The sequence below is a fragment of the Argopecten irradians genome, chromosome 5 (genome assembly GCF_041381155.1).
Source record: "Argopecten irradians isolate NY chromosome 5, Ai_NY, whole genome shotgun sequence".
NCBI lineage: Eukaryota > Metazoa > Mollusca > Bivalvia > Pectinida > Pectinidae > Argopecten > Argopecten irradians.
In genome coordinates this window covers 50,722,137-50,744,623 of record NC_091138.1, presented here as the reverse complement: position 1 = coordinate 50,744,623, position 22,487 = coordinate 50,722,137, and the positions used below count along the sequence as shown (strand labels likewise).

General features: G+C 43.6%; 2 protein-coding genes across 3 annotated transcripts in view; one reads left to right on the top strand and one right to left on the bottom strand.

Annotated features, from left to right (window-relative positions):
• LOC138324148 (ras-related protein Rab-37-like) overlaps positions 1–22,487 on the top strand; it is a 50,316-nt gene that overhangs the window by 10,832 nt on the left and 16,997 nt on the right. The window lies entirely within an intron of this gene.
• LOC138324178 (uncharacterized) lies at positions 320–19,311 on the bottom strand. The gene is made up of 3 exons (XM_069269257.1): positions 18,078–19,311; positions 15,556–15,748; positions 320–326 (listed from the first exon to the last, which is right to left on the bottom strand). Exons 1-3 carry the CDS (start codon positions 18,640–18,642, stop codon positions 320–322), a joined length of 765 nt encoding a protein of 254 aa, XP_069125358.1. The 5' UTR covers positions 18,643–19,311.

Sequence of the window (22,487 nt, the reverse complement as noted above, 5' to 3'; positions counted from 1 at the left end):
CAAGTGGCTTGATCTACATCAGATAGGATGGAGAAAAACTAGCTAAGGTATTTAACAAATGGCTTGATCTACATCAGATAGGATGGAGAAAAACTAGCTTAAGTATGTACAAATAGCTTGATCTACATCAGATAGGACAGAGAAAACTAGCTAAGGTATGTAACAAGTGGCTTGATCTACATCAGATAGGACAGAGAAAAACTAGCTATGGTATGTAACAAATGGCTTGATCTACATCAGATAGGACGGAGAAAAATTAAACTAGCTGAGGTATTTAACAAATGGCTTGATCTACATCAGAAAGGATGGAGAAAACTAGCTAAGGCCTAAAAAGGGCAATTTTTTGCATTTGAATTTCAACTTAAATACCTAATTTCAAAAAATTGTGTCGTTTAATTTTCTTTATTTTTTGTCCACATAATAAGACAGTTGTTTTGGTTATGATGACAGAATATAAAAAAAAATTGACCGCGGAATTTTTGAGTAATTAGCCTTTCTATACCCCTACCCCCTAAAAATGACTTTTTTCACAATTAGACCAAAATCGAGCGGTAATATTTTTATAAAGAACATCTTATATATTGAATATTATAAAGTGTAATAGTCTGATAATATAAATTGCTATACCTGTTAATGTTATGTCACGATGCCATCGATTTGATGCTATAGAAAGCTAAAAATTGGCACAAATAAGCAATTATTTTGCCTGGATATAATATCTGAAAAATGATTATGGAATATTCCGTGTAAAGATTCCACTTTAATTACCCTTTAGACAATCCATGATTTTATATTTTTTAGCGGAAAATATTTTATCAAATTCTATCTTTCCATCGTCGAGATATCTTAGCTTCAATAGTCGTTTGAGGCAGATGTTCAAGCATAAATTTGAATTTGGCGCCAAAATTGTGACCATGAAAAGCGTCTACGTGACACCGATCGAAGTTGATAACTTCAACTTGATCACACCAATGTCGATAAAATCGATGTCATCATACACAACTGTATGTCTTTAATATGTTTTTTGAGGAGATATCTGCATATCTAATACATGTATATATATATTTATTATCCGAAGTAAAGTGAACTAAAACAGATTTTTGGATCCTCAATATAACCTACACGGCAAGTATACGCCTAAGAAAAAAAATCTCTTATTCTGAATCCTCGATCTACGTTCAGCTGATTACTGTAGACAGGAACATAATTAGTCTATGCCTACATGTTCATGTTTAGTTTCTATACCACAGATATAGTACTGTTGTTGACACTAGCAAACATTTGCTTTTTCTTAAGATAGCTAGTATTTAATTAACTGAATCTTCCATGCATTCTCTCAAAACGGGAAATACATGCATCATCTAATTACAGTAGTTAACGTTAAGCCTTTGTCTTATCGTACATGTATACAGTAATTAAATAAAATCTTGTTTCCCGAACGTGTTAGTGCTTATTGGGGACCATATTAGCTAAAAATGATACATGTAGACATCTACATACGCAATATTCATGAAATATACTAGCTTGTACAAATTGAACGAAAAGTAGGGGTGGGGCGACGGAGAGATGAAAAATATTTCTGTAGATACTAGACTAGAGGATTACACGGCAAAATTGGAATATCTTTATTTAATTATGCATCTCCCTTAAAACACACGTATATTAAGTGTCAAATACTCACAAATTAACGGAGTTGAACAGAAAATGTTTTAATCACTTGATTGTTATGAAACCTCATTTTATCCAGTACAAGATCGAAACCGTATCGGCATATATCAGTCCGTTTGTATGAGTTATGTAATGTGCTTCTCAAAAGATATATGTAGCTTCATGTTATATTAGCCTAGCCAAATTCAAAGATCTGACAACATTATTTTTTTCAAGTTTGTCGAAACTAAGTCCTACACCTACTGTACAAACTTTAATTTTCACCCGGTATCAAGGTTTCGGCAAACCGAACCAAGTACAATATCGACAAATATGCCGTTTATCGACTATACTATCCTGATTTTAACGTTAAAAGGAAAGATATCGTTAGACGGATAACATATAGATCGCTATTCCTCATAATCTTAGTCACAAAAGAGTTTTCATGTGCAGTTCCGAATGCACTCATTGACCCGAGGAGGTCCGAATGAACGGCGCATTCGATCACTGTTCGGAACGTCCTTAAATTTTGAAATTACATGTAAAAATTATTACAATATTGATCACTTTTGTGTCTTCAAACAATATTACAATATACGTCACTTCCAGTGTAAATGTTACGTAGTTCAATGTGTAAAGATAAAAAATAATATTTACTTTATAATTTAGTCATTATTTACCATAAATAAAATAGATCTGGACTGCTGAAGCCCACGTAGATGTTGTACTGTTTCAGAAGTTGTACTGTTCCAGAAGATAGAGTTCAGTGATGCAGATTACAAGGTCATATGTCACTCTATACTGACCACTGATAGCTGTCCAGTTTACAATTTTATTTATGAACAATACTAAAGTCACAAAGTAAAATGTATTCAAAAGTCGTGCACGAGCACGTCTTTCCACTGCCTGGGACCGTATACGGCTGATAATGTATATAAGATGGGGTTTTTGGTAAGGGATCCACTCTCCCCCAGAGTGCTGAAGGTTCGTTCCTCTTTCAATCCTAATTAGATTGCTATGGAATGTTCCATGGGAACCACTGAGATGGCAGCCACCTTCAAAAGTCGTGCACGAGCACGTCTTTCCACTGCCTGGGACCGTATACGGCTGATAATGTATATAAGATGGGGTTTTTGGTAAGGGATCCACTCTCCCCCAGAGTGCTGAAGGTTCGTTCCTCTTTCAATCCTAATTAGATTGCTATGGAATGTTCCATGGGAACCACTGAGATGGCAGCCACCTTCAAAAGTCGTGCACGAGCACGTCTTCCCACTGCCTGGGACCGTATACGGCTGATAATGTATATAAGATGGGGTTTTTGGTAAGGGATCCACTCTCCCCCAGAGTGCTGAAGGTTCGTTCCTCTTTCAATCCTAATTAGATTGCTATGGAATGTTCCATGGGAACCACTGAGATGGCAGCCACCTTCAAAAGTCGTGCACGAGCACGTCTTCCCACTGCCTGGGACCGTATACGGCTGATAATGTATATAAGATGGGGTTTTTGGTAAGGGATCCACTCTCCCCCAGAGTGCTGAAGGTTCGTTCCTCTTTCAATCCTAATTAGATTGCTATGGAATGTTCCATGGGAACCACTGAGATGGCAGCCACCTTCAAAAGTCGTGCACGAGCACGTCTTCCCACTGCCTGGGACCGTATACGGCTGATAATGTATATAAGATGGGGTTTTTGGTAAGGGATCCACTCTCCCCCAGAGTGCTGAAGGTTCGTTCCTCTTTCAATCCTAATTAGATTGCTATGGAATGTTCCATGGGAACCACTGAGATGGCAGCCACCTTCAAAAGTCGTGCACGAGCACGTCTTTCCACTGCCTGGGACCGTATACGGCTGATAATGTATATAAGATGGGGTTTTTGGTAAGGGATCCACTCTCCCCCAGAGTGCTGAAGGTTCGTTCCTCTTTCAATCCTAATTAGATTGCTAGGAATGTTCCATGGGAACCACTGAGATGGCAGCCACCTTCAAAAGTCGTGCACGAGCACGTCTTCCCACTGCCTGGGACCGTATACGGCTGATAATGTATATAAGATGGGGTTTTTGGTAAGGGATCCACTCTCCCCCAGAGTGCTGAAGGTTCGTTCCTCTTTCAATCCTAATTAGATTGCTATGGAATGTTCCATGGGAACCACTGAGATGGCAGCCACCTTCAAAAGTCGTGCACGAGCACGTCTTCCCACTGCCTGGGACCGTATACGGCTGATAATGTATATAAGATGGGGTTTTTGGTAAGGGATCCACTCTCCCCCAGAGTGCTGAAGGTTCGTTCCTATTTCAATCCTAATTAGATTGCTATGGAATGTTCCATGGGAACCACTGAGATGGCAGCCACCTTCAAAAGTCGTGCACGAGCACGTCTTCCCACTGCCTGGGACCGTATACGGCTGATAATGTATATAAGATGGGGTTTTTTGGTAAGGGATCCACTCTCCCCCAGAGTGCTGAAGGTTCGTTCCTCTTTCAATCCTAATTAGATTGCTATGGAATGTTCCATGGGAACCACTGAGATGGCAGCCACCTTCAAAAGTCGTGCACGAGCACGTCTTCCCACTGCCTGGGACCGTATACGGCTGATAATGTATATAAGATGGGGTTTTTGGTAAGGGATCCACTCTCCCCCAGAGTGCTGAAGGTTCGTTCCTCTTTCAATCCTAATTAGATTGCTATGGAATGTTCCATGGGAACCACTGAGATGGCAGCCACCTTCAAAAGTCGTGCACGAGCACGTCTTCCCACTGCCTGGGACCGTATACGGCTGATAATGTATATAAGATGGGGTTTTTGGTAAGGGATCCACTCTCCCCCAGAGTGCTGAAGGTTCGTTCCTCTTTCAATCCTAATTAGATTGCTATGGAATGTTCCATGGGAACCACTGAGATGGCAGCCACCTTCAAAAGTCGTGCACGAGCACGTCTTCCCACTGCCTGGGACCGTATACGGCTGATAATGTATATAAGATGGGGTTTTTGGTAAGGGATCCACTCTCCCCCAGAGTGCTGAAGGTTCGTTCCTCTTTCAATCCTAATTAGATTGCTATGGAATGTTCCATGGGAACCACTGAGATGGCAGCCACCTTCAAAAGTCGTGCACGAGCACGTCTTCCCACTGCCTGGGACCGTATACGGCTGATAATGTATATAAGATGGGGTTTTTGGGTTAAGGGATCCACTCTCCCCCAGAGTGCTGAAGGTTCGTTCCTCTTTCAATCCTAATTAGATTGCTATGGAATGTTCCATGGGAACCACTGAGATGGCAGCCACCTTCAAAAGTCGTGCACGAGCACGTCTTCCCACTGCCTGGGACCGTATACGGCTGATAATGTATATAAGATGGGGTTTTTGGTAAGGGATCCACTCTCCCCCAGAGTGCTGAAGGTTCGTTCCTCTTTCAATCCTAATTAGATTGCTATGGAATGTTCCATGGGAACCACTGAGATGGCAGCCACCTTCAAAAGTCGTGCACGAGCACGTCTTCCCACTGCCTGGGACCGTATACGGCTGATAATGTATATAAGATGGGGTTTTTGGTAAGGGATCCACTCTCCCCCAGAGTGCTGAAGGTTCGTTCCTCTTTCAATCCTAATTAGATTGCTATGGAATGTTCCATGGGAACCACTGAGATGGCAGCCACCTTCAAAAGTCGTGCACGAGCACGTCTTCCCACTGCCTGGGACCGTATACGGCTGATAATGTATATAAGATGGGGTTTTTGGTAAGGGATCCACTCTCCCCAAGAGTGCTGAAGGTTCGTTCCTCTTTCAATCCTTATTAGATTGCTATGGAATATTCCATGGGAACCACTGAGATGGCAGCCACCTTCAAAAGTCGTGCACGAGCACGTCTTCCCACTGCCTGGGACCGTATACGGCTGATAATGTATATAAGATGGGGTTTTTGGTAAGGGATCCACTCTCCCCCAGAGTGCTGAAGGTTCGTTCCTCTTTCAATCCTAATTAGATTGCTATGGAATGTTCCATGGGAACCACTGAGATGGCAGCCACCTTCAAAAGTCGTGCACGAGCACGTCTTCCCACTGCCTGGGACCGTATACGGCTGATAATGTATATAAGATGGGGTTTTTGGTAAGGGATCCACTCTCCCCCAGAGTGCTGAAGGTTCGTTCCTCTTTCAATCCTAATTAGATTGCTATGGAATGTTCCATGGGAACCACTGAGATGGCAGCCACCTTCAAAAGTCGTGCACGAGCACGTCTTCCCACTGCCTGGGACCGTATACGGCTGATAATGTATATAAGATGGGGTTTTTGGTAAGGGATCCACTCTCCCCCAGAGTGCTGAAGGTTCGTTCCTATTTCAATCCTAATTAGATTGCTATGGAATGTTCCATGGGAACCACTGAGATGGCAGCCACCTTCAAAAGTCGTGCACAAGCACGTCTTCCCACTGCCTGGGACCGTATACGGCTGATAATGTATATAAGATGGGGTTTTTGGTAAGGGATCCACTCTCCCCCAGAGTGCTGAAGGTTCGTTCCTCTTTCAATCCTAATTAGATTGCTATGGAATGTTCCATGGGAACCACTGAGATGGCAGCCACCTTCAAAAGTCGTGCACGAGCACGTCTTCCCACTGCCTGGGACCGTATACGGCTGATAATGTATATAAGATGGGGTTTTTGGTAAGGGATCCACTCTCCCCCAGAGTGCTGAAGGTTCGTTCCTATCCTTCAATCCTAATTAGATTGCTATGGAATGTTCCATGGGAACCACTGAGATGGCAGCCACCTTCAAAAGTCGTGCACAAGCACGTCTTCCCACTGCCTGGGACCGTATACGGCTGATAATGTATATAAGATGGGGTTTTTGGTAAGGGATCCACTCTCCCCCAGAGTGCTGAAGGTTCGTTCCTCTTTCAATCCTAATTAGATTGCTATGGAATGTTCCATGGGAACCACTGAGATGGCAGCCACCTTCAAAAGTCGTGCACGAGCACGTCTTTCCACTGCCTGGGACCGTATACGGCTGATAATGTATATAAGATGGGGTTTTTGGTAAGGGATCCACTCTCCCCCAGAGTGCTGAAGGTTCGTTCCTCTTTCAATCCTAATTAGATTGCTATGGAATGTTCCATGGGAACCACTGAGATGGCAGCCACCTTCAAAAGTCGTGCACGAGCACGTCTTCCCACTGCCTGGGACCGTATACGGCTGATAATGTATATAAGATGGGGTTTTTGGTAAGGGATCCACTCTCCCCCAGAGTGCTGAAGGTTCGTTCCTTTCCTATTTCAATCCTAATTAGATTGCTATGGAATGTTCCATGGGAACCACTGAGATGGCAGCCACCTTCAAAAGTCGTGCACGAGCACGTCTTCCCACTGCCTGGGACCGTATACGGCTGATAATGTATATAAGATGGGGTTTTTGGTAAGGGATCCACTCTCCCCCAGAGTGCTGAAGGTTCGTTCCTCTTTCAATCCTAATTAGATTGCTATGGAATGTTCCATGGGAACCACTGAGATGGCAGCCACCTTCAAAAGTCGTGCACGAGCACGTCTTCCCACTGCCTGGGACCGTATACGGCTGATAATGTATATAAGATGGGGTTTTTGGTAAGGGATCCACTCTCCCCCAGAGTGTGCTGAAGGTTCGTTCCTCTTTCAATCCTAATTAGATTGCTATGGAATGTTCCATGGGAACCACTGAGATGGCAGCCACCTTCAAAAGTCGTGCACGAGCACGTCTTCCCACTGCCTGGGACCGTATACGGCTGATAATGTATATAAGATGGGGTTTTTGGTAAGGGATCCACTCTCCCCCAGAGTGCTGAAGGTTCGTTCCTCTTTCAATCCTAATTAGATTGCTATGGAATGTTCCATGGGAACCACTGAGATGGCAGCCACCTTCAAAAGTCGTGCACGAGCACGTCTTCCCACTGCCTGGGACCGTATACGGCTGATAATGTATATAAGATGGGGTGGGGTTTTTGGTAAGGGATCCACTCTCCCCCAGAGTGCTGAAGGTTCGTTCCTCTTTCAATCCTAATTAGATTGCTATGGAATGTTCCATGGGAACCACTGAGATGGCAGCCACCTTCAAAAGTCGTGCACGAGCACGTCTTCCCACTGCCTGGGACCGTATACGGCTGATAATGTATATAAGATGGGGTTTTTGGTAAGGGATCCACTCTCCCCCAGAGTGCTGAAGGTTCGTTCCTCTTTCAATCCTAATTAGATTGCTATGGAATGTTCCATGGGAACCACTGAGATGGCAGCCACCTTCAAAAGTCGTGCACGAGCACGTCTTCCCACTGCCTGGGACCGTATACGGCTGATAATGTATATAAGATGGGGTTTTTGGTAAGGGATCCACTCTCCCCCAGAGTGCTGAAGGTTCGTTCCTCTTTCAATCCTAATTAGATTGCTATGGAATGTTCCATGGGAACCACTGAGATGGCAGCCACCTTCAAAAGTCGTGCACGAGCACGTCTTCCCACTGCCTGGGACCGTATACGGCTGATAATGTATATAAGATGGGGTTTTTGGTAAGGGATCCACTCTCCCCCAGAGTGCTGAAGGTTCGTTCCTCTTTCAATCCTAATTAGATTGCTATGGAATGTTCCATGGGAACCACTGAGATGGCAGCCACCTTCAAAAGTCGTGCACGAGCACGTCTTCCCACTGCCTGGGACCGTATACGGCTGATAATGTATATAAGATGGGGTTTTTGGTAAGGGATCCACTCTCCCCCAGAGTGCTGAAGGTTCGTTCCTATTTTTCAATCCTAATTAGATTGCTATGGAATGTTCCATGGGAACCACTGAGATGGCAGCCACCTTCAAAAGTCGTGCACGAGCACGTCTTCCCACTGCCTGGGACCGTATACGGCTGATAATGTATATAAGATGGGGTTTTTGGTAAGGGATCCACTCTCCCCCAGAGTGCTGAAGGTTCGTTCCTCTTTCAATCCTAATTAGATTGCTATGGAATGTTCCATGGGAACCACTGAGATGGCAGCCACCTTCAAAAGTCGTGCACAAGCACGTCTTCCCACTGCCTGGGACCGTATACGGCTGATAATGTATATAAGATGGGGTTTTTGGTAAGGGATCCACTCTCCCCCAGAGTGCTGAAGGTTCGTTCCTCTTTCAATCCTAATTAGATTGCTATGGAATGTTCCATGGGAACCACTGAGATGGCAGCCACCTTCAAAAGTCGTGCACAAGCACGTCTTCCCACTGCCTGGGACCGTATACGGCTGATAATGTATATAAGATGGGGTTTTTGGTAAGGGATCCACTCTCCCCCAGAGTGCTGAAGGTTCGTTCCTCTTTCAATCCTAATTAGATTGCTATGGAATGTTCCATGGGAACCACTGAGATGGCAGCCACCTTCAAAAGTCGTGCACGAGCACGTCTTCCCACTGCCTGGGACCGTATACGGCTGATAATGTATATAAGATGGGGTTTTTGGGGTAAGGGATCCACTCTCCCCCAGAGTGCTGAAGGTTCGTTCCTCTTTCAATCCTAATTAGATTGCTATGGAATGTTCCATGGGAACCACTGAGATGGCAGCCACCTTCAAAAGTCGTGCACGAGCACGTCTTCCCACTGCCTGGGACCGTATACGGCTGATAATGTATATAAGATGGGGTTTTTGGTAAGGGATCCACTCTCCCCCAGAGTGCTGAAGGTTCGTTCCTCTTTCAATCCTAATTAGATTGCTATGGAATGTTCCATGGGAACCACTGAGATGGCAGCCACCTTCAAAAGTCGTGCACGAGCACGTCTTCCCACTGCCTGGGACCGTATACGGCTGATAATGTATATAAGATGGGGTTTTTGGTAAGGGATCCACTCTCCCCCAGAGTGCTGAAGGTTCGTTCCTTTTCAATCCTAATTAGATTGCTATGGAATGTTCCATGGGAACCACTGAGATGGCAGCCACCTTCAAAAGTCGTGCACGAGCACGTCTTCCCACTGCCTGGGACCGTATACGGCTGATAATGTATATAAGATGGGGTTTTTGGTAAGGGATCCACTCTCCCCCAGAGTGCTGAAGGTTCGTTCCTATTTCAATCCTAATTAGATTGCTATGGAATGTTCCATGGGAACCACTGAGATGGCAGCCACCTTCAAAAGTCGTGCACAAGCACGTCTTCCCACTGCCTGGGACCGTATACGGCTGATAATGTATATAAGATGGGGTTTTTGGTAAGGGATCCACTCTCCCCCAGAGTGCTGAAAGGTTCGTTCCTCTTTCAATCCTAATTAGATTGCTATGGAATGTTCCATGGGAACCACTGAGATGGCAGCCACCTTCAAAAGTCGTGCACGAGCACGTCTTTCCACTGCCTGGGACCGTATACGGCTGATAATGTATATAAGATGGGGTTTTTGGTAAGGGATCCACTCTCCCCCAGAGTGCTGAAGGTTCGTTCCTCTTTCAATCCTAATTAGATTGCTATGGAATGTTCCATGGGAACCACTGAGAGGCAGCCACCTTCAAAAGTCGTGCACGAGCACGTCTTTCCACTGCCTGGGACCGTATACGGCTGATAATGTATATAAGATGGGGTTTTTGGTAAGGGATCCACTCTCCCCCAGAGTGCTGAAGGTTCGTTCCTCTTTCAATCCTAATTAGATTGCTATGGAATGTTCCATGGGAACCACTGAGATGGCAGCCACCTTCAAAAGTCGTGCACGAGCACGTCTTCCCACTGCCTGGGACCGTATACGGCTGATAATGTATATAAGATGGGGTTTTTGGTAAGGGATCCACTCTCCCCCAGAGTGCTGAAGGTTCGTTCCTCTTTCAATCCTAATTAGATTGCTATGGAATGTTCCATGGGAACCACTGAGATGGCAGCCACCTTCAAAAGTCGTGCACAAGCACGTCTTTCCACTGCCTGGGACCGTATACGGCTGATAATGTATATAAGATGGGGTTTTTGGTAAGGGATCCACTCTCCCCCAGAGTGCTGAAGGTTCGTTCCTCTTTCAATCCTAATTAGATTGCTATGGAATGTTCCATGGGAACCACTGAGATGGCAGCCACCTTCAAAAGTCGTGCACGAGCACGTCTTCCCACTGCCTGGGACCGTATACGGCTGATAATGTATATAAGATGGGGTTTTTGGTAAGGGATCCACTCTCCCCCCAGAGTGCTGAAGGTTCGTTCCTCTTTCAATCCTAATTAGATTGCTATGGAATGTTCCATAGGAACCACTGAGATGGCAGCCACCTTCAAAAGTCGTGCACGAGCACGTCTTCCCACTGCCTGGGACCGTATACGGCTGATAATGTATATAAGATGGGGTTTTTGGTAAGGGATCCACTCTCCCCCAGAGTGCTGAAGGTTCGTTCCTATTTCAATCCTAATTAGATTGCTATGGAATGTTCCATGGGAACCACTGAGATGGCAGCCACCTTCAAAAGTCGTGCACAAGCACGTCTTCCCACTGCCTGGGACCGTATACGGCTGATAATGTATATAAGATGGGGTTTTTGGTAAGGGATCCACTCTCCCCCAGAGTGCTGAAGGTTCGTTCCTCTTTCAATCCTAATTAGATTGCTATGGAATGTTCCATGGGAACCACTGAGATGGCAGCCACCTTCAAAAGTCGTGCACGAGCACGTCTTCCCACTGCCTGGGACCGTATACGGCTGATAATGTATATAAGATGGGGTTTTGGGTTGGGGGATCCACTCTCCCACCCAGTGCTGAAGGTTCGTTCCTCTTTCAATCCTAATTAGATTGCTATGGAATGTTCCATGGGAACCACTGAGATGGCAGCCACCTTCAAAAGTCGTGCACGAGCACGTCTTCCCACTGCCTGGGACCGTATACGGCTGATAATGTATATAAGATGGGGTTTTTGGTAAGGGATCCACTCTCCCCCAGAGTGCTGAAGGTTCGTTCCTCTTTCAATCCTAATTAGATTGCTATGGAATGTTCCATGGGAACCACTGAGATGGCAGCCACCTTCAAAAGTCGTGCACGAGCACGTCTTCCCACTGCCTGGGACCGTATACGGCTGATAATGTATATAAGATGGGGTTTTTGGTAAGGGATCCACTCTCCCCCAGAGTGCTGAAGGTTCGTTCCTCTTTCAATCCTAATTAGATTGCTATGGAATGTTCCATGGGAACCACTGAGATGGCAGCCACCTTCAAAAGTCGTGCACGAGCACGTCTTCCCACTGCCTGGGACCGTATACGGCTGATAATGTATATAAGATGGGGTTTTTGGTAAGGGATCCACTCTCCCCCAGAGTGCTGAAGGTTCGTTCCTATTTCAATCCTAATTAGATTGCTATGGAATGTTCCATGGGAACCACTGAGATGGCAGCCACCTTCAAAAGTCGTGCACGAGCACGTCTTCCCACTGCCTGGGACCGTATACGGCTGATAATGTATATAAGATGGGGTTTTTGGTAAGGGATCCACTCTCCCCCAGAGTGCTGAAGGTTCGTTCCTCTTTCAATCCTAATTAGATTGCTATGGAATGTTCCATGGGAACCACTGAGATGGCAGCCACCTTCAAAAGTCGTGCACGAGCACGTCTTCCCACTGCCTGGGACCGTATACGGCTGATAATGTATATAAGATGGGGTTTTTGGTAAGGGATCCACTCTCCCCCAGAGTGCTGAAGGTTCGTTCCTCTTTCAATCCTAATTAGATTGCTATGGAATGTTCCATGGGAACCACTGAGATGGCAGCCACCTTCAAAAGTCGTGCACGAGCACGTCTTCCCACTGCCTGGGACCGTATACGGCTGATAATGTATATAAGATGGGGTTTTTGGTAAGGGATCCACTCTCCCCCAGAGTGCTGAAGGTTCGTTCCTCTTTCAATCCTAATTAGATTGCTATGGAATGTTCCATGGGAACCACTGAGATGGCAGCCACCTTCAAAAGTCGTGCACAAGCACGTCTTCCCACTGCCTGGGACCGTATACGGCTGATAATGTATATAAGATGGGGTTTTTGGTAAGGGATCCACTCTCCCCCAGAGTGCTGAAGGTTCGTTCCTATTTCAATCCTAATTAGATTGCTATGGAATGTTCCATGGGAACCACTGAGATGGCAGCCACCTTCAAAAGTCGTGCACGAGCACGTCTTCCCACTGCCTGGGACCGTATACGGCTGATAATGTATATAAGATGGGGTTTTTGGTAAGGGATCCACTCTCCCCCAGAGTGCTGAAGGTTCGTTCCTCTTTCAATCCTAATTAGATTGCTATGGAATGTTCCATGGGAACCACTGAGATGGCAGCCACCTTCAAAAGTCGTGCACAAGCACGTCTTCCCACTGCCTGGGACCGTATACGGCTGATAATGTATATAAGATGGGGTTTTTGGTAAGGGATCCACTCTCCCCCAGAGTGCTGAAGGTTCGTTCCTCTTTCAATCCTAATTAGATTGCTATGGAATGTTCCATGGGAACCACTGAGATGGCAGCCACCTTCAAAAGTCGTGCACGAGCACGTCTTCCCACTGCCTGGGACCGTATACGGCTGATAATGTATATAAGATGGGGTTTTTGGTAAGGGATCCACTCTCCCCCAGAGTGCTGAAGGTTCGTTCCTCTTTCAATCCTAATTAGATTGCTATGGAATGTTCCATGGGAACCACTGAGATGGCAGCCACCTTCAAAAGTCGTGCACGAGCACGTCTTCCCACTGCCTGGGACCGTATACGGCTGATAATGTATATAAGATGGGGTTTTTGGTAAGGGATCCACTCTCCCCCAGAGTGCTGAAGGTTCGTTCCTCTTTCAATCCTAATTAGATTGCTATGGAATGTTCCATGGGAACCACTGAGATGGCAGCCACCTTCAAAAGTCGTGCACGAGCACGTCTTCCCACTGCCTGGGACCGTATACGGCTGATAATGTATATAAGATGGGGTTTTTGGTAAGGGATCCACTCTCCCCCAGAGTGCTGAAGGTTCGTTCCTCTTTCAATCCTAATTAGATTGCTATGGAATGTTCCATGGGAACCACTGAGATGGCAGCCACCTTCAAAAGTCGTGCACGAGCACGTCTTCCCACTGCCTGGGACCGTATACGGCTGATAATGTATATACATTATGTAAGATGGGGTTTTTGGTAAGGGATCCACTCTCCCCCAGAGTGCTGAAGGTTCGTTCCTCTTTCAATCCTAATTAGATTGCTATGGAATGTTCCATGGGAACCACTGAGATGGCAGCCACCTTCAAAAGTCGTGCACGAGCACGTCTTCCCACTGCCTGGGACCGTATACGGCTGATAATGTATATAAGATGGGATGGTTTTTTTGGTAAGGGATCCACTCTCCCCCAGAGTGCTGAAGGTTCGTTCCTCTTTCAATCCTAATTAGATTGCTATGGAATGTTCCATGGGAACCACTGAGATGGCAGCCACCTTCAAAAGTCGTGCACGAGCACGTCTTCCCACTGCCTGGGACCGTATACGGCTGATAATGTATATAAGATGGGGTTTTTTGTAAGGGATCCACTCTCCCCCAGAGTGCTGAAGGTTCGTTCCTCTTTCAATCCTAATTAGATTGCTATGGAATGTTCCATGGGAACCACTGAGATGGCAGCCACCTTCAAAAGTCGTGCACGAGCACGTCTTTCCACTGCCTGGGACCGTATACGGCTGATAATGTATATAAGATGGGGTTTTTGGTAAGGGATCCACTCTCCCCCAGAGTGCTGAAGGTTCGTTCCTCTTTCAATCCTAATTAGATTGCTATGGAATGTTCCATGGGAACCACTGAGATGGCAGCCACCTTCAAAAGTCGTGCACGAGCACGTCTTCCCACTGCCTGGGACCGTATACGGCTGATAATGTATATAAGATGGGGTTTTTGGTAAGGGATCCACTCTCCCCCAGAGTGCTGAAGGTTCGTTCCTCTTTCAATCCTAATTAGATTGCTATGGAATGTTCCATGGGAACCACTGAGATGGCAGCCACCTTCAAAAGTCGTGCACGAGCACGTCTTCCCACTGCCTGGGACCGTATACGGCTGATAATGTATATAAGATGGGGTTTTTGGTAAGGGATCCACTCTCCCCCAGAGTGCTGAAGGTTCGTTCCTCTTTCAATCCTAATTAGATTGCTATGGAATGTTCCATGGGAACCACTGAGATGGCAGCCACCTTCAAAAGTCGTGCACGAGCACGTCTTCCCACTGCCTGGGACCGTATACGGCTGATAATGTATATAAGATGGGGTTTTTTGGCAAGGGATCCACTCTCCCCCCAGAGTGCTGAAGGTTCGTTCCTCTTTCAATCCTAATTAGATTGCTATGGAATGTTCCATGGGAACCACTGAGATGGCAGCCACCTTCAAAAGTCGTGCACGAGCACGTCTTCCCACTGCCTGGGACCGTATACGGCTGATAATGTATATAAGATTGGGTTTTTGGTAAGGGATCCACTCTCCCCCCAGAGTGCTGAAGGTTCGTTCCTCTTTCAATCCTAATTAGATTGCTATGGAATGTTCCATGGGAACCACTGAGATGGCAGCCACCTTCAAAAGTCGTGCACGAGCACGTCTTCCCACTGCCTGGGACCGTATACGGCTGATAATGTATATAAGATGGGGTTTTTGGTAAGGGATCCACTCTCCCCCAGAGTGCTGAAGGTTCGTTCCTCTTTCAATCCTAATTAGATTGCTATGGAATGTTCCATGGGAACCACTGAGATGGCAGCCACCTTCAAAAGTCGTGCACGAGCACGTCTTCCCACTGCCTGGGACCGTATACGGCTGATAATGTATATAAGATGGGGTTTTTGGTAAGGGATCCACTCTCCCCCAGAGTGCTGAAGGTTCGTTCCTCTTTCAATCCTAATTAGATTGCTATGGAATGTTCCATGGGAACCACTGAGATGGCAGCCACCTTCAAAAGTCGTGCACGAGCACGTCTTCCCACTGCCTGGGACCGTATACGTGATACCTTGCATAAGGATAAAGGTAAGGAAGCAGTTGAGCCCTGAGCGATAAGTAGCAAGTGTCGAATTACTTAAAGCTGCGTCCCATAGAGTGTTGATTTCCGAGCTCAGCTCATCATCAAAGACGACATTGGAAGGCACTGGATAGGATGAATGTCTGCTTGTGGAGCCAGCTGCCTGAAGCGGTCCATCTGGAAACGAGAAATAGCATCAGCGATGTTATTGAGCTTTCCAGGTATATGAACAGCATGTACAATGTAGTTGTTCACAGCAGAATGAAATGTTAATCTACGCATAAGTCTCATGATACTTTTCACTTTGGAACGGCCTTTAGTAATTATATCAACGGTAGCAAGATTGTCACAATGGAAGAGAATTCTTTTCTCGTGCCAGTTATGACCCCACAGGACACAAGCCATAACAATAGGGTAAAGTTCAAAAAGGGCCATTGAAGAATCCTGTCTTTTAAGGTCAGCTGGAAACACACCTTGGAACCACTGCGTTCCAAAAATACCTCCAAAGGCCACTTGAGTAGCATCCGTATATAGGTGTAAATCAGCTGATAAAGTAACTTGGTCGTCCAAGAAAAAAGAAACCCCGTTCCAATTCCGTAGAAATATAGACCACATGTTAAGGTCAGCTCTGCATTCTTCAGTTAACTTAACTCGATAATGTAGTTCTTTCACTGTTGAGGATAAAGCTATCAAATGCGAGACGAATGACCGACCAGGTTTGACACATCGACTGGCAAAGTTCATATGGCCTAATAAACTAAGTAGTTCGCGCTTAGTAGCAGACCTCTTAAGTTTAAAAGCATCCAAGAAATTAACGATACGTTCTATCTTTTCCACTGGCAGACGAGATTCGTTACGATGAGAGTCTAAATAAACTCCTAGATATTCCAGCATAGTACAAGGTCCAACAGTCTTGTGAGCACCGATAGGAACCCGTAATGTTGAAAACACAGCTAAGAAACGGTCCATAGTAGCTTGAGCTTGAGAACCTGCTGGTTCCACAACTAGGAAATCATCTAAAAGATGTAGAATGTTTTGAATACCGTAATTATGGTAAGCGATCCAACAAATAGCTTGAGAGAGGTTGTCAAAAAGCTTAGGACTAGAACGGCTTCCAAACACAAGTCTAGTGAAGAAGTAAAATTGGTTATTCCATTGGATTCCGTGATATGGCCACAAGTCTGGTCGAATAGGGAGTAATTTGAAAGCATCGGTAATGTCTGTTTTCATAAGCCACGAGTCAGAACCTAGCTTTTTAATAATTCTAATAGCATCGTCTATAGTAACATACTTCAACGAACAGGTTATCTTATCAATGAGACTATTTAGACTTGGGTTAGAGACATCTTGATGAGGAGCAGATAAATCCACGATAAGCCTTTTCTTTTTAGAATACTTATGTTCCGCGAGTCCAATAGGGTTAATTCTGTACCTCGAATACGGGATGGCGGAAAAAGGACCAATGATATAGCCCTTTGCTAGTTCCTTATCAACCAGTTCAGTCACACTTTCTGGGTCGTTTGTAGCCGACTTGAGATTTTTACAAACAATGGAATTTTCTGGTAAATACTGAAAACCGGTATCGAAACCGTTGGACAGACCATCGATCAAATGATTTACAAATTCTCTATCTGGATGATTGTTTAATTCTTTCTTCAAAGCTTCTATGTCTATAGGGGTAGTAGCTGAGTGAGTGACCTGTGCAGTGTCAAATGCTATCTTTTCTTCCCCTGAGGCCTCGTGGCCTCTAAAGGGCATGAATAGTTTGAATGCTCTCCTTTACAACTCAAACACACATGTTGAAAAAAGCATGATTTCATGTTGCAACCGAACTGACCATTGAAATTGTTGCAAATTTCACGCCCTTCAAAAAATACTTTGGCACGACCTTTAGAGTCTACGTTTGACAAATTGAGGTTACGTGGAGGAGCTGTTTTTGTGTTTTTGTAAGGATTTGCTGGGTTATTCGCACGAACTTTCTCCTTGATGGTAGGACAGAAACCTGTAGAGTGCAGTGTAGAGGAACAGTGATCACACGCGATAGGCACATGGTTAGCAAAAATATTGCAAAACAGGGTATTATCCCTGACCGACCAGTCTATGGGGATGTTGTTGTACCGGAGTTGAGCAGCAGCTCGCAACGAAAATAGTTTATGGTAATCATAAAATCCTGTCGCGTAACGAGTGCCCATATCTACAATGTTTCGTTCATATAGATCTAACTCCACACGACGTGAAGGGTGAGCCGAACACATAACATGCTTGTAAACACCGAAGGCTAAGATGAACTCGCTAAGAGTCAGATTGCGAGAAAGTCTTTGATCTGGTCTGTCAGAAGTCTGGCAGCTAGGGTCACTATTGCCGTTGTAGTAAGGAATTAACAGAGCTGCCAAATTGACGTCCCTACCGGAAATTATTTGTTGTCTAAGACTGGGAGAAATAGTCTCGACTAAAGGCAAATGTTCCGAGGCATAGCCAAATCTAGTTCTTAAAAGTTGGGCCTCACCTTGACTAGGAGATTGTTCGGGTCGGTTTGCTGTAAGTTGCCGGTAAGCACTGTCCAAGGTGTAATCTCTAGTGTCAGTTGGAACGTCCTGGCTACCGACGGATACCTGTTGTTGACTTCGTAGTTGTAGAGTCTGACTCTCGTTACTCGTAGAACACGAAGCAGCGGGTGAGTCGCGTGTCGTAGTACAACTTGAATTGTCTGTTGACACAGAGATCCTATTTTCTAATCGTAAATAACTGTCTTGTAGCGTAGCTACACTCTCCGCAAGACTGGAGACCAGTGCAGCGAGATGGTTAGTGGATTGCCCATGGGCGCCGCCATCTTGATTTCTCTGGTTGTTGTCAGGTGCATCATGGGATCGCGCACTAGTGGACCTTTGCACACGGCGCGTATCTCTCGCTTCCCGCACTTTGTTAACTAGTACCATTCTTCTATCGGTACTACGAAAAGCAATTCCCAGTTTCTTTAATTCGTCTCGAAGACGGGCGAGTGTCCAGTTCTCTAACAGTTCTGGATCGTATGACACAGACCGTGTCGAATTTGTTCTACGTTTAGGTCCCATGATATGGCCTTCACCTCAAATAATAATAAGGTCCCGTTACGGCTGATGAACACGATTATAAACAAAGTTCAGGTCCAAAACGAAAGTAATAAACAAGTCTATCGGTGTAGATTACGTAGAGTACGACACACATATACTTTATAGTAGGGTAATCTTTACAGTCAAATTAAAGCCGTGGACGAAAGTTCAACGATTCTAAACATCGTAGGCAAGCACATGTAGCTCGTAGGAAGCTCAGAATCTGTAACTGATTTAATCCATGGATTCACATGTTAACGCTGCGTAAACAATCCATCCTTGTGTTTGACGTAACTCAAATGAAGATTCAACGTATAAGAAGTGTAACTTAAGATAATGTCCGATTGTAAATAGATGAAATATAGACGAAACGTAAACACAGCACACCAACCGCCATCAAAACAAAGACTGAAGAGGGGCTGCTATAAATAGCAATACTATTACCCCTCTAAGGGAAAATGCTGATTGGTCAACGCCCGAGGCTAATTACCATATAATAACATGACTATAACAAAAGTAAAATAACGTACAAACAAGATCGGTAATAAACAAACCTACAAACAACATAAATTTGACATACCTAAACAAATAACAGAGAAAGAGAATATAGGAAAAAATTGTTGTATATAAACTATAATTTAACAAGTTAAATTATCATTAATATTAATTTTTATCAATATTTTAAGCTCATATTTCCAGTTTTTAAAGGTAGGTTTCGCCCAATGAAATATAAAGACTACGAAATTGAAATTTATCCTATACATAGATATAATCTTCAGATCATTTTCAATGCATACAGCGAACAATATGGGTGGTCAGTTGCCTAGCTTGACCAGGAAAATACTCCTCTAAAAATAGAGCGAAGTCAAGCTTTACATAGAACATGACGTATTTTTTCCAAAACGAGGCCGCAGCAACATACGGAAGCGTGCAACAAAATGTCAGATAGAAGTGACAGTCTTGCCACGGCATGTTTAGTTAAAAAACAACAACAAATCGAAGTGCGAGGGACTGTTTATACATATCATATAATCTAAAACACTCCATGTTACTTACATACGCTCGCTAACTTTGTAAACCAAATATACATGTAGTTAGTCTGCGGCTGTTTGTGCGCTGGCATATGTGTTGAAATTTAACTCACCACGTGCAATATTAATGCCGTTACACGAGTCCGAACAGATCGCGGCAAGTTCCGCTTGAGATGTGGCTTCTGTTTCTTTTATTGCTACATGCCATTTCTGAATTTAATTCCCTGTAGATATCCTAGGGTGCTACCGAATCCATTATAATTTCCTGCACTTTGTTGCCGATTCAGATATATTTTTTTTCATCGCACACACTTTCGTTCAGCCATTTTGTTTACTTTTAGTGCGTGACAATGCGCATGCGCTAAACTTCGACAACACAATCCATCGCAGCTTCATTTGCATATTATTTTGTCTGACGGACACCGTAATAAATCAAGGATTTCCTTCAATTTTGTATTCAAGACACATTTGTTCAATCTCAAACACATAAAGAAATTAAATTGAGATATTTTGATATGTTTTTTTCATCTTTTCTTCCGTTTATCGCATTTCACAAAAAAATATTTATTTGGTTGGGCGAAACCTACCTTTAAATCAGAGATAATAATTGTCTTAATAAAATCTAACCTTACTACACTTGTCTCTTAAACTCCATATATACATGTACAAATGTATTGTGTATGCATGATTGTATCTCTATATTGATTACATCAATATGCTAATTCATTGTCATGTAGGTTACACACTATACAAACTATGTACATAGTCGTTTTGTGATGTGACACTCCATTACCACGGTATCTAAATGGACAATTTGGCAAATTAAATTTGTTACACCTACTGACATTAAATTGTATGTCATAAAATTAGAAAATAATGCTAGCAGTTAATTTTTGTCAACTTCGAATTTGAAAAGGAAACTGCTCCAAAATTAAGTAATATTCTTATTCTTGCTGTAATAAAATAAAACATCGATATCACATGTTAGCAGAAATACACAGAGACACGTAAGTTCACTTCATGTGTAATTTATTTACTGTAGAAGCAAAACGATTTTTGCTGTTTCTGTGTAAATGGAATGTTTTAGGCATTGATTATTGTCACACGGGGTCGGGTTGCAGAAGTACCCGTGTCCGAAAATGCGTACCCGGGTACCCGTCAAAATACATGTAGGAAACAAGTGTAGGCAACATGTGTAGGCCTTCCCGGCCGGGTATCCGTCAAAATAGGAAACATACTGACCGATGTCTGTGTAAATGAAAAATTCAGTTGCGCATATGTGCGGTAAAACAACATTCTGGGCTCTGTAAGCTTGTTATATTACGATTGTATGATGTTACTGATTGATATTAAATTGATTATCCAATACCATTTGCAGTATTGAAGAATAAATCTCTCACATATCATTGTGTTTACATTGAAATTTGCTGCATCTGAAGATCGCCCCGCCCCAAACAACATCAGTGAAATTGTTCAGTAACTCACAAAGTTGATACTTTCACATATGAATACATGTCGAGTACCTAGGTACGGATCGGATACTTAGATTCGGGTACCCGAGGACAAAATTTAATACCCATATATACCAACCCTACTTATACCTACTGAAATCCTGTCAATTCCTTTATTTAGTGCAAATAACTGGAGAGAATTTAGGTCATCAATCGCTATCATTCATGCAAATATTATTCTCACTATTTTCCATTAATAGAAAACGATATTACAGTTTTGGACACATTTTTGAAACTACATGTATAACATTTAAGGAAATACCACAGATTTTTTCATGCAATCATAATTACACTATGACAGCTTATTTGCTTTAGAAAGCGGATTTTCTTTAGACCAGAGTTGTAGTACTTTTTCACGCTAGGTGGTGTCGTAGTCAAAAGGGTATTTCCGGATTCGTAGGAAGTGACAATACGCTGTAAGGCTTTTAGCCTTAAGCGTAATAAAAATGACTTACATATGACAGAAATGGTTTAGGTAATGATTTTATGTTAATTTTCAATAAAATATGCGGACTTATTGAATAAAGAAGAAATATTATAAATTGTTCAAATTTAGTATTTGCACTGGTGAATTAGTTATCCCCCCGCTATCCCCCGCTTTCTCCCAAACGGGGGATATTAATTTGGGTTTGTCCGTCTGTCTGTCCTTCTGTCTGTAACATTTCATTTCCGTACAATAACTGTAAAAAATGTAAACCGATTTTCTTCAAACTTGATGACAAGATTAAATGCCTTAAGGGCTCGGCTTAGTTTGAATGCAACTGTTGATGGACCTTATTTAGCGGAGTTATGGCCCTTTGAATTACTAAAAACATCATTTTCTGCCATTTCCGTGCAATAAGTGTAACAAATGTAAACCGATTTTCTTCAAACTTAGTAACAAAGTTAAATGCCCTCAGAACTTGGCCAAATTGGATCGCGACTTTCAACAGACCTTATTTAGCAGAGTTATGGCCCTATGCTTAAATAAAAAAAAACTTGGTTGCAAAGTTAAATGCCTTAAGGACTTAGCCAAGTTCGATCGACACTTTTGGCAGATTTAATAAAAAAAAAAGTCATTTTCTGACACTTCCGTACAATAACTGTAATAAATATTAACCAATTTTCTTCAAACTTTGTTTCAACAAAGATTAAACCTAACCTCAATAATGTTTACCTACAGTATGTCCTGAAAGCGGGGGATAGAAATTCCACAAATTTGCTTGTTCTGCTTGGTTTGTAACCAAATTTGAACCAGAAGCATCCTTGGGGAAGTGTAACAGAATTTGTATAAATTTTGGCTTTG